The following is a 15,535-nucleotide window of genomic DNA, read 5'->3' on the forward strand; positions in this document are numbered from 1 at the left end:
TTAAATACAATATTATCATTGCAGAGTTTAAAGTTTTGAATAGCTTTGGTAAAAGGTTATGATCACAAGTGGCAAACTAACTCACTGGCGTATTTTATAGCATTTAATCTCTGAATAGTAAAAATCTCTGAACACTCTGGCTCCAAGTACCTAGTATGTACTAGGTAGTTCAGTACTTCCCTCCATATGAGTCCTAATATATTTATTTTCTTAACTGTGTATAAACTTCAACTCTTCTTTTCATAGAAGTGTTTTCTATTGCAATTAAAAGCTTGCATAATAGACTTAAAAGGTCTTCTCTACTGCTAGGGCATGCTTAGAGTATCTTCAGTCACATCAGATCATCTGTTTTTTCAAATACCTTGAAAGGTTAGTCTTTTTTTTTTTTTTTCAAGCCAGCATTGCCCCAGTGTGCCTGATGGTTTCTGGGTCACTAAAGCTGGCCTTTTCTCTTGTTTATTTCAATGTTGCACACATTAGCATAGCGTATGGTTGAAACAGCCACATTTGCTCCCTTATTATTTGGCACAGCTTTTGATGTTTGCTCTATAGCTCTCCAGCATAGCTACTGAGAGACAAGGGAGCCTTGTCTGAGTAACCCCAACAGCTGTAGTTGAAGGCAGCTGGCAGGTTCTTAAGTCACTCGGTATCTGAGTTGCCCCCTCCTTCCCCAAGGCTGCCTGAGAAGTGGTTGCTCCAGTTCATCTGCTCTTGGGAGCCAAAGATATCCCTCCTGCTGTTTTGTATACTGGCAAATGCTTTATCCCACCACCTCTGCTGTCCCTTTCTGTGTCAACCCTGTCCTTAAAAACACCCCAGACCCAAAGCCCCTAGGTACACACATACACATCCCTGAGGAGTGCTGCTTTACAGTCCTCACATGGGGAAGAAAGCCCAGTATTTAGGCAAGGATAAAAAGAACTTTAAGTGCACCACAAAGATGCAATGCTGATCACACGGGGTGGGCTCCAGCACAGAGTTACCATCTGAAAACCTGACTGGTGAAAGAACAAACTCTCCTTATCCTTCTCAAAAGGGAGCTACTAATTCCCAATTCAATTGAAGAGGTGATGGCAGGACACCATCTTCTGCTAGGCAGCAGAAACTCTTACAGAGCCTCCCTATTCTAGACAACAGTATGAAACCCCAGGTAATTTCATTTTACAGCAGGGAAATGGACTGTGCTGATCTTTTTATTGCACAAAGGGCTTTATCAGCCTATTGGATTTTATGCCATTCTCTGCGAGGAAGTAAACAGAGACTAGTGTCCAAGTAAAGAACACAAGGTCAACAAAGTCATAGCATGAAATTGCAAAACACTGCATGAATACAGATGGGCCTCAAGCACAAGAATATTTCTGTGACTACACTGGCTTTTCTGAAGGCACAGTCTTTTCTGCTCTTTCTTCCACAGAGCTGACACCTACGCACAGGGCTGCAGGCTAAGCAGAAACCTCCACAGCCAGGTTGTGTTGTGGTTATTCAGCAGACGCCCCAGTGCAGGTGATGGGACAAACTCACACTGAAAACACACACTGGCAAAACCAGGAAATCACAGCTCTTCATACAGATCAATGACTTGCACACACTCTGGAATCAGATTTAGTCATCAGCCTCCTAATATGCTATACGATCTTTCTGTACAGATATTTTTCTACTATATAGAACTTTATTCTTAATACAAGGCAGGAAGACACAGAGTCAATCTCTCAGGGATCGTGGCCGGCATAGAATTTGGACAGAAAGTCTTTAGGTCTTGGGGTTTCCGTCTCATGGAAATACCTCATGATGTGAGTCCTCTGCTTCCATACCTGAATGGTTTCTTGAAGATCCATTTTTCCCTGCGCACAGACAAAAGAATTTTAGACTACTTTGCAGTTAGAGCCTGATTCTAACTATACTGGACTATGAAGGTTATTTGAATGCACTTAGAAACACCCTTAAGATAGCTGCATTAACAATTCTGTATTCCTAAAGACTGCCTGCATCGCCTATACTATAGGCAAATACACCTATACACAAATATATATACTGTTCCTGCCTCGTGATTTTAATGCTTCACGGCCTGTATTAACAAGTTGCTTGTCTCTAGAACACAGCTTCCCAGCCCCACAGAACAGACAAGGGACCCTGCCCCCTTCTTAGAACCTGGCTTGTTTCTCTCATGACCAGCATAAAATTCTACGTAGCATCCCTAACTTTCATGCACCTCCATTTAATTTTTTTGAATAGCAGCAAGTTAGCTGTAAAACTAAGTAAAATTGCTGTTAAGTGCTTTGCACTAGTATCACTACCACAGAGATATTAAACATAACTTCTTCATGACTCCAGTCTGGGAATTATTGTACTGGTTTTGGAGGATGGCAGCATAGGGTAGAATGAGAGAGCATGTAACGGTCACCTATTGTATCATCTAGGATTCTGTTGCCATTTTTTTCATCACGTAAAGACAGACTACCTGTCTCGAAACGCAAGACTGGTGAGCACAGCAGTCCTTGGTTGGAAGCTGTCTAATGCACTGGAACTGCAGCAGTCAGTTATTGTTGCTTAGACCCATTTCAAAGCCTTGTCCTACTCTTGGTGGGCTGATTACTGTGAACCAGACATAGCCAGATGTGTTATGGACTCAAGGTGTTTGGCCAGCCTCCCACCAAGTACCACCACTCTAATCTATGTTTCAGAATCGGTGAACAAAACCACATCCCAATCTAAGGGGGTACTGTAAGGAGTAGAAAGGTGATTTTTATTGGTAAATTTGGTAGCAGCATCTTTTTCTCCCTTTCTTTGATTGCCATTGTTTTCTAAGAAAAAAACAACCCAAACCCAAACATAGTATTTAAAATACCATTTTGCTTGCCATACACTTCCCCTTTTAAAGATCTGCAAACTGGAAGAGCCAGTACACTGAGTGACAGAAATCTGTATTCTAGCAGCTCTTGACTCAGGTGAGTTAAGACCCTGTTCCTCTGCATGCTAAAGCAGCTCAATCCCTTATCAACAGGTTTGTTGACAGAGGTAAACCAATCTGGATCGCAAGAGAGAACTCCTCCATAGTGCAAGCTGAGATAAAAACTGTCCCTCTGCTCCATCACACTCACCACTAATTATCCATTCTCACATTCTCTGCAGCTTCAACAAAATGGGAGTAACTTGTTCATACCTTAATAACCAGCATGTCTATCACCCGTGGATCTGTAACGTGGGCATTTTTCATGAACATCTCCCGCACCTTGTTACGCCCCTGCTTCACTGTGATGTCCAGCTGGTACAGGTGCACTAGGGAAACCAGAACGCCCACAGAGGTCATCTATATTGCTTTTCATTTTTTTCCACGCAACTCAACCCTACAAAACACTACACGGTCGTTTATTCTTGTGATGTCTGCCAGCTAACAAGATTAATTTAAAGCGAATAAACAACGCAGACGCAGTACGAGTCCAAGTGCAACATTAAGGAGGCAGACAATCGTGCCAGGCGCCCCTATTCTGGAAAATGAAAGCCAGATTTCTCCTCCGCTTAGCTCCGGAAAGCCAAGCAAGGCATGAGGAGACAGGGGATTCTCCCTCCCGGCAACGGCAAGGCAACCCCGGCCGCGCCAGCCCGGTGGGCCTGCGCTGCGCCGGGGAGCGGCCCACAGCCCGCGGGCCCCGCACCACCGCGTTCCCCTGCCCCGCACGGAGCGGGCCAGGGCGGTGAAAGGGCCGCGGCGGGACCCCGCACACCAGGGGTACCGGGCACCCACCCCCGACGGGCCCTTTAAGAGCCCAACGGCTGCGGGGCGGCCGTTACGACCTTGAGCTCGCGCTCCCGCCCGCGCATGCGCCGCCGGCTCCGCGCCCCTCACCCGTATTAGGCACCTCACGGTACCAGGCCCGGTACAGCTCCCTCACGCGCCGCTTCGCCTCGCCCAGGTCCCGGCTGAAGATCGGCTTCACCGCCGCGGACACCGCTCCCTTCCCCGCCACCGCCATCTTTTTGCAGCCGCCGCGGCGGCCACTCCTTCCCCCGCCGCCGGTGGGAGACGCGCACGGGCACGGCGGCCTTCTATTAGCCGGCTGCGCTGCCACTCCAGCCTTTTGGGCCGGGCAACTAGCGGTGACCTCCCATCTGATTGGTTGGGAGAAGGGACAATCATCGCTGGCTGCGGGGAGGAGCCAATCAGTGGGTGGGCGGGGCCGTGGTGTGCCCTGCCTCCCGGGGCGGCTGGGCCTGCCCCGCCCCTCACGGCCTGCGCCGGCGGGAGGGACTGGACGCGGGGGCGGTGGGGGGTCCGAAGGAGTGCGGGAGAGGAAGGGAAAACCGAGCGAGGCGAGGGCTTGGTACGAGGAGGGCCGGGTTTAATCTCGCAGGGCTCACCGAGGCGTGAGGTGCCGGGGCCTCACGACAGCGACCGAGGGGGAGAGCAGCAGCTACCGCAGGCCCCTGGTGAGCCCTCACCCCGGTCCCTGCCACCGCCGGGTCACCCGCAGGCGCAGGCCCCGGGGCGATGGGTGAGAGGAGGCCGCAGGACGCTTCTCGGCCAGGGCCCCATCCTCACAGTAGCTCCCGCCTCCTCCCCGTGGTGTGACAGCGCCTGCCCTCAGCCCAGCACCCGCTGCACGGGGTTTTTTTTTGGCTTGGAGACGCTTTCCCCTTCACGATTATCGTTGCTAGACGTGTATTTTGCAATGATCTATTTGTTCCCTTTTGCCTCCCAAGCGGCACACCAACTGATGTTTGCACATGAAGGTTGGCTTTCCTTCAACGCGTTCTTGCATGCTAAAAAGTCCCTGCTCCAGCTATACCTGCACTCTGTCCAAATACATGATTGCTGGAATCATTCCAGTTTAAAGTTTAGTTCACTGACAGCTTCTTTTTAAAGACACTTCTGTGTGTGCTGGTAACTATAAACCCAAGCATGTTCAGCTCAGTGTCATTGAACCAAACAGAAAAGTAACACTGAAAAGATCTTGAACGAAACAGGCGGGCTGCTGGCTGTAAGGAGAGAATTGTCAAGTGAGTTTCTGAGGCAGGTCTGTGAGACAGCCACAAAGAGGAGAGGGGGGAATAGAAGAATTTCAGACCACTTTTATTCTTTTGGATTATTTTGCAGATGAAAAGCATAAATGTGCAGCTCCCGCTGAAGTAAAAATCTTAACAACGGTATTAAGTATTTGCATAATTCAATAGCTTTCATAGCTTCCAAAATTAGTTATTAGAAAGATAGATGTGAATGTGGCTTTCTTCAGTTGTGATTAAATGTAGAAGCTCCTTTATGCTATGGTCTTTTCAGCCATGTGGTTAAAAGGCAGTTGCTACTAATCTAAACATTAATGTATCTTAACACCTTGCAAAACAATTTGTCAGGAATATTGCAGGGAGAAAGAGAAAGGCAGCTCTGAAATCTGCAGCTGTTTCAAACAGCATAGTTCCATTCCTTTGTGAGTTCCAAACCTGCCTGAGATATTACTTTATGTAATGCTGAAAAAAGCGGTTTTCAGGAATTATTTAGATAGGAGAGGGTAAATCTGAACACCTGGATTCCTCTTAAAATATAGGAATTTCTGTATTTCACAAATGACCTGCTTCTGTGGCTGAAAACACCATATGGATTATTTGTGTACGACTCCTTGGTATTTACTCCTACGGGAGGCATAGTGTGACGTAAGGATTGTCAGGCATTTCTCTGGGTTAAAACTTAGTTTCTTTGGGGCTATAAATGAAGGCAATGCAGTGTATGCGCAATGGACAGGAGTATGCAATAAACAAGAAGGAATGAAGGGGATCTGTATTAATTGGATGGGTCTATATTTATTATTCAGGAGCACTGTTCTGAAACTGCATTTAAATGTCACCTTGTTGATGGACCTGAAGCTATCTCCCTGCCCACCAGCAGCACATGCCAGATCAGCTGATGGATTGTTTTTGCAGGAATCGAGTCAGACCTGGTCTCCTCTGGGCACCGAGCAGAGGCACCCGCGGCTGTGGGATGGCACTGCATGGGAGGCAGAGCATGGCTGGGTATGCAATGGGGCTAACAAGGAAGGGAGTGGGCCCAGGAGTACCTTACCGATTTTTGCAAGTTTTTGTGCTCTTAGAATGTGCAAGACCCCAGGGTTGTCTTTTACCCAGGATACCCTTGTATTTCAGTAAACTGATTCAGGACTAATAATTCTTTCAGTAGCTGTGTGCTCAGCAAACTGCGTCTACAAACGACGAGAGCCCAAAGTACAGCAGAGCTGGCTAATTAGGCACGCATATACTTGCAAACTTGTCGGTCATTCGTAACCTGCTATGGCTGTCTCATTCAAGATCCAGGATTGGAATTAAGCTAAGCTATATACTGGGCCAGATCCTTACTTTACACAGCTGGGGGCATCTGCACAGGCAGATGAGAGCAGGGTCTTGAGCAGAACCCAGCATGACCCTGCCTAGCCCTGCAACATTTCTGACAGAGTTTGCGTTGGTGGTAGTCTCTGAGTGACAGGAGAGCGGTGTGCACTTATCTTGGGACAGCTCGCACCAGGTATGGGTATGGAGAGCTCGTGAGGGCAAAGCAACCATCCTCCCGTGGCCTGGGCTGGTCCTCGGGGAGCACAAAGGTGAATTTCTGCAGGAGAGTGGTAAAGAAAATAAAGAGCTCCATCCGGGCCAGCTGTTCCCCCAGGCATGCACGGCGACCTGCAAGAGAGGGAGTAGAAAGTGTCAGTGAAAGAGGACATTAAACCACGCTGAAATCACCGTGGGAGAAGCAGATCACCCCTCCTGCTGTGCCTCTGACTTGCAGAGGGATCCCCTCCTCAGATTTACCTGCTGAGAAAGGCAGGAAAGCCTCTGGTTTCACAAACCGCCCATTCGCATCCAGGAAGTGTTCGGGGTAAAACTTGTTTGGCTTCTCCCAGACTGTCTCATCCTTCAGCACGGAAGACAAGTTGGTGATGACTGTCGTACCCTGTGCTCGTCGACAAGAGGAAACAACTTATGTGAGAACAGCAGCATTACCTTGGCACAACAGATCAGTGCTGATCCCTCTTTGGTCCGTGTCTCCCATCTAATGCAACCATCATGCAGTGCTTCAGAATAAGGCACCGATCTTCTCTTCTGTATCTTATTTAAAACAGAACACATTTTAAAATGTCCTACTTCAGTGCTCGCCAGTGACTGTAATTTGGGGCTAGAAGTGTAAGGCTGCAGAGTTGCGTGGGGTCACCCACACCCCAGGCCTGGCATCTGCACAGGCAGAGGACGCTGTGTTGCCTATCTGGCCACGGTCACCTTGGGAATGAAAAAGCCTTGCAACTCGGTGTCCCGGTACGTCATGTGCGGTAGTCCGATAGGAACAACATCCCCGTAGCGTTGCACTTCATGGATCACAGCGTTGGTGTAGGGCATGCTCACTTGGTCCTTCATGGTGGGTGATCTCTCTCTGCCAATCACCATATCAATCTCTGCTTGGACCTTACCTGAAAGCAGCACAGCTAAGGAATTAGAGTGCCCTTAGATAAAGAGAAGGGGCTGGTACAAGCTGTAGGAAGGCTGGCAGCATGAGGTTGTAGGCACTGCGTGAGAGCAGGACAAGCAATTAGAGAAAGGAACAGAAAATAGAGGGAAATGCATCTGTTTTCAGTTGCTCAGAGCCACCTGTGTATCTGTTCTTTGTGTATAGTGTCTTTAATAAAGGTCTCGTCAGTCAACATCCTACCTTACCCCTCTCTATGCAGCTGAAAGCGTACCTGGGCATGCACCATTAGAGAATTAAGAGATTAGCATCTATTCCAGATACCGGAAAGAGGGTACTGTGGCCACTGAAAGTCCCCAAGTAGCCTTCAAAATGAAGGCGAGCACAAACTTGCCCTTCCAACTCATCTTTTTATCAGGGCTTCTCCCCTGCCACAGGTCCCTGCCAGAACAGCTATGTTTGGGAATTGTTTCTCCTGGTTTCTGCCAGATCAACAATCACCAAGGCTGTTCCTCATTGCAAAATCCCCAAACCAAGCCTCCTCGCAGAAAAATGAGGGTTGAAGAGATGACACCACACCTCTGCCTGTCTTCTGACTTACTCTGTATTTCTGGGTGGAGAAGCATATACAGAAGTGCCCACCGGAGAGTGGTGGAGGTGGTCTCAGAACCAGCTGCAAACAAGTCTGCGGTCACCAGACGAAGGTTGTTATAGGTGAAACCACTCTCTTCAGCCGCCTTACCCTGTGGAGAGCAAAGAAGTGGGTGATTGGAGCTGGGGTACTTGCTGGGTGAGAAGACCATTGTTCCAGAGAAGTACTGAGAAGAACTAGATCCGTTTTTGCTGACCCAGAAGTTCATTGGGAGAGTAGAGGACAACACAGGCAATGCTCTGTGTATGACTGATGTAGTTTGGTCACTGTGTTACCTCCTGTATTTGAATGTCACTGGTCACCTCCCGTATCCTGAGAGATGAATGCTACACCTGCCTTCAGGACAGATGTGAACGTCTTTTGTGCTCTCCACTCAAACAGACAAGAGGCCCCAGCCACTTGCGGTAACATCCTCCCCCAGAGGAGGGGGAACACTGTTATTCAGGGTTGATCAGGTCATAAAACCCACACAAGTAGAGGGGAGGCTGCACTGATGTGGCAAATGCAAAATTAACAGTATTTTGAGGGGGTTGTCTATAGCTATGCATTACAGATTCTCCCTGCTTCTGCCCTGCTATTTTCTTACAATTCAAAAAAAAAAAAAAAAAGAAGGATCAGGGCATCATTGCTGCCTATTAAGTCTGCAACACCAATTTCAGCAAAACTAGTCTCTCATCCAAATGCTAATTGAGCTCAAATTTGTTAGCATATGAGATATGACAAGCTCTCTGCATGAGTTCATCTGCTTGTCTTTTCTAATCCTCTTTATACTTTCCTTTCCTAGGGACTAGCTTCTGTTAAGTTATTCTGTATATTTTGATGCTGTTGTAATATGGATAGCAGTTAATAAGGCGTTTAAGACTCAACTGTTACTCCAATAAAAGATCTCTGGCAAGGGAGCCACGTGGCTGACTGACCGAAGTTAACCCGGTAGAAGGATTTATCAGACTGGCTTATCAGGGGACCTTAGCGAACAGAAGAGGGATGTGACAAGAGGCAACATGGTCTCATCCAGCCTCAAATAGTACTGCTCGGTGCAGAGGAACATAGGTCACGTTGCTCTGCCCGTGCGAGCTCAGGGGGGCTAATGCATGGACTGGAGGTGCCCCGGCGCCCGCAGCACAGCAGGGTTTGTTATGCAGAGCAGCAGTCCAGCCTGAGGACTCGGATGGCGGAAGCAATTCCCAGGCAGAATTTGCTACAATTGCTCATCTGGCACTTGAAATTTAGGGAATCCATGTGCAGAAACATATGGTGGATGGATGGGCTGACGCAAGTACCTTTGATTTTATACTGACTTCATGCCTGACTGAATCAAAGGAAAGACTCCTTTTAATTTCAGCGAGGTTCAGATTTAGGCCTTCATCTGATCTGTAGGGAACTAATTCTCAGCAAGCAATTCAAAGATACACATCCCAAAGGAGATGCTGTCTTTCCAAGTCATAACTTGATTCAAAGACAGGCTACGGACTGGGCAATGATGCCAAAAAGCCAGTCTGTTGCTGCAGTTCTGCTCTGATTTTGAGACATCAGTCATTAAGGCACTGACGTACACAGAATCTTATGTGTTGACTTGTCCCCTGGTGGAAACTTAGAAATACTAGTGAATTCTCAGTCATTGCCTTTTAAATGCTGTCAAAATGGTGTAGGCTGGAAAGAATGGGAGTTGCTAGACAGTGAGGGGAATGTGAAGGTAGAAAATGCGTACAAGAACATCAGCAGATAATACGGTCTCTTAAGATAATAAAGGAGGTTACAGCATGAAGAAGTTAACACCTTTCTTCTCAAGATACAACATGGAATGAAAAAGTAGGAAATTAATAAGAGGTTTTATACAGCTTTATGAGGAAAATCAGCTTCTATCAACAAGCTTGAACAGGCAGAGGAATTGCCCCTGGACCCTGAGGTTCTGGTGGTGTCACCCTACCTTCTCCATTTCCTTTAAAAACGCATCAGTGAAATCTCGGATGTAAGCAGGGTTCCAGGTCTCCATGTGCTTATCTATGAGCACATCTATGAAGTCCATGAACGCCTTTTGCCCTCGAAAGACTTTCTGTGGCACTCCGGGGATGCGCAACAAAATGGGCACCTCGTTAAGAAGCTGGGATGCCAGAACCAGAGAGAGAGAGAGAAGATATTATGTGATGCAAAAAGAAAACTAACAAAAACACAGTGCTCTCTCAAGCAACAGAGGGGAGCTTCTTACAGGTCATATTACGCTCTTGGTTTACCTGAGGCAGGAATCCAGCGTCTTCTTTTAGGGAGTTTTCAAACAAATGTAACAGCTTCTTGAATGTCTCATCACCGTAGTTGAACCGCTCTCCATAGACGGTGGTGCAGATGATGTTGCAGACTGCATTATTTACAAGAAAACGTAAATCGAAAGGACGACCTAAAAATGGCAAAGGACACCAAGCAATGAAGGTAAGCAACACCAAGCTGCTGGGCCTCAGCTGTCAGCAACAAGAATACGTAAATGCCTTCTTGATGCCTTCAAGAGAAAAAGCCCCCAAAAGCACTCAAAGTACAAATGCATCATACTAGGAAGTGAAGATTCGTCTCCTAGCACTATTTGGTTGATCCTTGTTTAAAGGAGAAAACTCCCAAGAAGAGCGGAGTTGCAGGGCTGTTCTGTGACTTCACAGATAACACTTTGCTTTGTGTCTAGATGACAGGCAATGTGCTGTGAAAACTCTCAGCTGCACTTTTACTGCATGTGATAATATCAATATGTTCCACTAAACTTCGTAACGGTAATAGTTACCCAGCTCTGGGAATAATTATATTTTACCTCTTTAATTCTGTTTATTTCCTATTTATCTCCTGTTTCAAGTGGATTAGTGTTACAGTAGCCCCACTGTGTAAAGTAGAAGTGGCTTCAAGGTAGAGCAGGGTCGATAATGCATATAGACTGGAAACACTGCTTTTGCTTAGGAAGAGAGCACGGCATGCAAACGGGAGTGGTTGTAGTGTTACTTCTCTCTCTGCATCCCTGTATTGCCTTTTCCTATGATTTCCCCGTCCTTCTGGATGTGACAAACCTTCTTCAGAATTGACTGCAGCGCACAGAAATCCAGCTTCCTCCACCACTCGCTCCTCCAAGGATTTCTTTCCCATCCCGAAGTCCCTCAAGGTAAAGAGTGTGAATTTTCTTATCTCCTTCCAGACATGCCCATATCTTGCTACAACGATCCCTGGAATTATGGATGAGCAAGAAATGTCAGGAGCCCTGACCCGTCAAGCAAAGTTTGCTAGAGAAAAGCAAATGTGAGTTTGGAGGTACAGGTCTGTGTGAACAGGTGAAAGAATCACAGAATCACAGAATGGCAGGGGTTGGAAGGGACCTCTGGAGATCATCTAGTCCAATCCCCCTGCCAGAGCAGGTTCACCTAGACCAGGTTGCACAGGAACGTGTCCAAGTGGGTTTGGAATATCTCCAGAGAAGGAGACTCCACCGTCTCTCTGGGCAGCCTGTTCCAGTGCTCTGGCACTCTCACAGTAAAGAATTTTTTCCTCACGTTCATATGGAATTTCCTGTATTCCAGTTTGTGCCCGTTGCCCCTTGTCCTATCACTAGGCACCACTGAAAAGAGCCTGGCCCCATCCTCTTGCCCCCTGACCTTAAGATATTGAGTCTGATCTTGTACAGCTTATTCACAGAACAATTCTAAAAACGGATTACTGCACCTTCTAGTGCGCGTGCCTGGCTAGCAAAGGTGGAGGGGGATTCAACGAGAGCAACAAGTGCTGCTGAGGGTAAAGGAATCACTCCCCCAAACCACTCAGCATCGCACCCTCAGCTTGGGTGAACTGGGTAGCAGCTGGTGCCACTGGCACAGGAGCTGGGGATGAGAGATGTGGGCTGGATGCTGGATAATATTGTCTTGGAGGAAAGTTACCTTTTTTTTTGTCTGTGATGACAATGACATGCACACGGTGTGTGAGCATAAGCACTAATTACTGGGTGTCTGGAGCTACCAACTCCAAAGCTGGCAGGGAAGCTGTATCACTGATGGTGTCCTAACACCGCTGAAGAGGCGTGTGCTAGCCTGGAGCTGTACTGCAGCCACCAAGGGGAGCCCCCTTTTCATCACATCTGATTTTGTCACAGCCAAAGGCTGGCAGACATACAAGGAGCTTGACCCTGAGGGACATGAGAAGGTGGCACGGTAGTGAGGAAACCTTCCATCTACCCAACATCTACTCAATCCTCCTTGTGCTAGTGCCAGTGGGGAATGTCTGTTTCCAAGGGACTTGCCTTCAGATTTATTTCCGTAGCCCAGATGTTCATATACTGGAAAGTATGGCCGGTCAGCAAAGTCCTCCGATCTGTGGACCAGGGCTTCCTTCACTGCTTTATACCCGTTCAGTACTACCAGGTTGGACCAGCAGTTCTGGAGATTGAAGACATTTCCAAACTTCTTGTGAAGCTGCCAACATAAAAAAGTACATCCCTGAAAATGAGCTGAATGTAACATCAAAAATATCACCTGATCCTTCCTTAGGGCGTTTACTATTTAGTGATTTTTGCGGTGCTTTTATGAGGAGACCTTCAGCTTATCTTTAACCCGTGTCTTGGCAGTGCAACAGCTCAGAGCGGTGCCAAACAGCAGCTGAAGCGGGGATCAACGCTCTGTGAGCTGAAAGATTTAGAATACATCTACCCTGGCCAAACTGTTGCCATGGCCATAGTGCAAGTATTTTGGATTTTGTTTGTGGACAACACAAGGCAAGGACCTTTTTGGGGATTTTCAAAGGCTGCACGCTCAGCAACAAATTATTTCCTAATACTTGTATTTATTTTGATCTGAAAGAATAGGCAAGTTCTGAGTTAGTCTACTTCTGCTAGAAGGAAATATTGATGATAAGGTGATACATTATTTTTTTTTTTAATATGCATTTTTTCCTAAAGATCTACCCAGAGCCCAGATTCTAGAAACAAGGTTGGAAGAGGCAATTCCACACTGGAGTTTCAGGTCAACTTTCTCCCTAAAAGCAGTGTACACAACTAGTAAGACTGGTAACTGGCACACACCCTACATCTGCTGTGATCTCTAAGAGACATAACGCTGACAGCAGGATGGCTGCACAGGTAAGCCCGTCAGCCATGCACTCACCATGGGACCTTCCCACGGAGCTAAGTCTCCTCCAGGTAGACAAGCCCTTTGACCAAGGCCAGGCTTGATGAGGCTCTGAGCAATCTGATCTAGTTGAAGATGTCCCTGCTTACTGCAGGGGGCTTGGACTAGATGACCTTTAAAGGTCCCTTCCAACCCAACACATTCTATGATTCTACAGCCGGACGCAGACTCCCGAGACGGCAGGTCGAAGCTCCCCTGCTAGTCAGTAACACTGAACAAAGCACTAGGGAGCAGGTTGTTGGAAGACAATGCAATAGTAGCAATGCCCCTCAGACTGTGCTATGTTTTCTTTTTCTTTTTTTTTATGTCATTTTTTTTTCTTAAAGGTAAGCGTCTTCATTTCTGCACTGTAGCAATGCAAGGAATTGGAGTACTTATGACTGCGTTTGCAGCGGGGTTGGAAAGGAAATTAGCACTTCACCGGCAGTAGAAATACATCCTTAAAAGCGATTACTGGTCAAGATTGTGGTTAGCATGACCCTGATGTGATGTGATTTAAAAATGGTAATCTTTTGGACTATATGCAAGCAAATAATACTAATGCTATATTTAGTTTCTCCATTTGGCAGATTTTGGACAGACAGCTGAACAGTGCTGTCCTAGAGAAAAAACCTTTAGAGTTCCTAAACTGAAGCACAAAACCCCAGTGGTTTATCTGCTGCAAGCTGTGCTGTGCTTCTCCTTTGAGAAAAGCTGAGCCCTGACGTTGAATAGGAATGCCACCGAGAATTTGGGCATTGCTGCTGGGGCAAATCCTGCCAGCTGATCTCTTTCACTGGAACTGTCACATGCCTGTAGGCGTGCTTAAGTCACTCGCAGGGAACCCTGCCATTCCTGCAGCCACATCCCCAGCCCACAGATATTTGCTTTTCCTCCCTTGTTTGTGCATTTCCCCATTCTCTTGTCCCCACACCTGCCCACATGTTAAGTTAGTGGCCAGCTCTACAGCAGAGCAAGCATCATCCATCACTGGGGGCACAACAGGATCTCCCACTGAGGTCGGGAGATGGAGGCTGGCAGAGTGTTGGTGTGCGATTAGCTATTTATCTGTCTGGGCCAGGTCAGTGTCCTTAGGCAGTGACTTGCTTCATCTTTGGACTTTGGAGAGGGCATTGCTCTTTGGCTTTGTGCAAGGATAGTTCTTGCCAGGATGTCCCACCCTTCCTGGGCCCACAGTCATGTGAGGGGGCCCTTCGTCATGGGATCTAGCACTCACCTTGTTGAAGGAGAGGTGGGGGTTTTGGAAGTCAATGTACAGCATGGTCCCAATGAACGGCAGCGACATTGGGCCCGGTGGGTAACGGGTCCACTTCTTCCTGCGCTTCATGAAGTCAAGAAGTAAAGTAAAGACTGTAAGAAAAACTCCCAGTACGGAGATGTTGCTCCAGCAGGATGACAGCTGGGACCCCAGCCACAGGAGCAATGACATTTTGTAGCCTGTCTTCTCCTTGGTCTTCCTCTTTTGACCCTCTTCTTGCTTTCTTGTCTTCCGCACAGTCTCTTTTTCTGTCTCCCCGCTCCTCTCTCCCTGCGGTTGCTGGCCTCTGAATGTGGGACTTGGCTCAAACCCGAAGCTCCTCCTCTGCTCAGCTCAGTTTTGGGGGAGTGGTGATGAGCGTCATCCCTCGTCTTCCTCCTCCTCCTCCAAAGCCAGAGCTCAGAGGCCTCTTTGTCTCTGCCGCTGGTGGCAGCTCCGGCAGTGGTGCCCTCCGTGGGGCAGGGCTGAGTAAAGTCCAGGTGTTTGGGTGCCCTCTCCCACAGCCGAGGTGGGATCACAACAATCAATCCAGTCTTGCTGCATTCTGGTGGGGCGATTTTGAAAGAGTTTATTTAAATCTGTGTCGCCTCCTTGTTTGTACAGGCAAATCAAGGGAGAAGCAGCTCCTAAACAAAAACCGTCCCGGGTTCTGTTTGCAAGGTGAGCATTTGTTCCACAGGAGCTTGAGAAAGCTCAGGTCAGGTGAAGCTTTCCCTTACAGAAAGCACTTGTCACAGAACTTAGCCTAAAACCATGACCTGAGACTTTAAAAATCATTTATGTTTCTTGGAAAACCGATCTTTATCCAACTCCAAATGTCAGTCAGCACGATGACCTTGATTTTTGTACAATACAGCTTAGCTACAAGGGAGAAAGCACGTGCATTGCAAGGATCCTCGAATTTCCAGCCTTTGGGGCAGCAGTAATGCAAAGACAATTATGGAGACAAAGTATTTCCTAAAACAGCACAGCTATGTGCTCCTGGCATCGCTGCCATCAGAGATCAATAAAGCTCGCTCTTATGACAGTTAGTTCTAGCTAAAAAG

General features: G+C 47.4%; 2 protein-coding genes across 2 annotated transcripts; both read right to left on the reverse strand.

The window, feature by feature from the left end:
* Positions 1-1,649: 1,649 nt before the first annotated feature.
* Positions 1,650-4,089, reverse strand: NDUFA6 (NADH:ubiquinone oxidoreductase subunit A6). Its single transcript, XM_054181001.1, has 3 exons — positions 3,845-4,089; positions 3,161-3,276; positions 1,650-1,841 (listed from the first exon to the last, which is right to left on the reverse strand). The coding sequence occupies exons 1-3, from the start codon at positions 3,969-3,971 to the stop codon at positions 1,710-1,712; spliced, it is 375 nt and encodes a 124-aa protein (XP_054036976.1). The 5' UTR covers positions 3,972-4,089; the 3' UTR covers positions 1,650-1,709.
* A 956-nt stretch (positions 4,090-5,045) lies between these two features.
* LOC128904057 (cytochrome P450 2D14) lies at positions 5,046-14,851 on the reverse strand. Its single transcript, XM_054187869.1, has 9 exons — positions 14,448-14,851; positions 12,349-12,520; positions 11,132-11,284; positions 10,322-10,482; positions 10,018-10,191; positions 8,040-8,181; positions 7,255-7,442; positions 6,790-6,931; positions 5,046-6,660 (listed from the first exon to the last, which is right to left on the reverse strand). The coding sequence occupies exons 1-9, from the start codon at positions 14,658-14,660 to the stop codon at positions 6,482-6,484; spliced, it is 1,524 nt and encodes a 507-aa protein (XP_054043844.1). The 5' UTR covers positions 14,661-14,851; the 3' UTR covers positions 5,046-6,481.
* Between the last annotated feature and the right edge of the window lie 684 nt (positions 14,852-15,535).

Source organism: Rissa tridactyla, chromosome 1 (assembly GCF_028500815.1).
Source record: "Rissa tridactyla isolate bRisTri1 chromosome 1, bRisTri1.patW.cur.20221130, whole genome shotgun sequence".
Classification (NCBI taxonomy): domain Eukaryota; kingdom Metazoa; phylum Chordata; class Aves; order Charadriiformes; family Laridae; genus Rissa; species Rissa tridactyla.

What these genes read in the sequence shown, in the direction of transcription:
- NDUFA6 (XM_054181001.1), bottom strand. Translation starts at nt 3,971, where the DNA reads ATGGCGGTGGCGGGGAAGGGAGCGGTGTCCGCGGCGGTGAAGCCGATC. An exon ending in CCGTGAGGTGCCTAATACGG is followed by an intron (nt 3,277 to 3,844) that starts GTGAGGGGCGCG and finishes TGGTTTCCCTAG; the next exon opens with TGCACCTGTACCAGCTGGAC. An exon ending in TAGACATGCTGGTTATTAAG is followed by an intron (nt 1,842 to 3,160) that starts GTATGAACAAGT and finishes GTCTGTGCGCAG; the next exon opens with GGAAAAATGGATCTTCAAGA.
- LOC128904057 (XM_054187869.1), bottom strand. Translation starts at nt 14,660, where the DNA reads ATGTCATTGCTCCTGTGGCTGGGGTCCCAGCTGTCATCCTGCTGGAGC. An exon ending in TCTCCACCCAGAAATACAGA is followed by an intron (nt 7,443 to 8,039) that starts GTAAGTCAGAAG and finishes TGCTGCTTTCAG; the next exon opens with GTAAGGTCCAAGCAGAGATT. An exon ending in TTTCCTGCCTTTCTCAGCAG is followed by an intron (nt 6,661 to 6,789) that starts GTAAATCTGAGG and finishes CCTCTCTTGCAG; the next exon opens with GTCGCCGTGCATGCCTGGGG.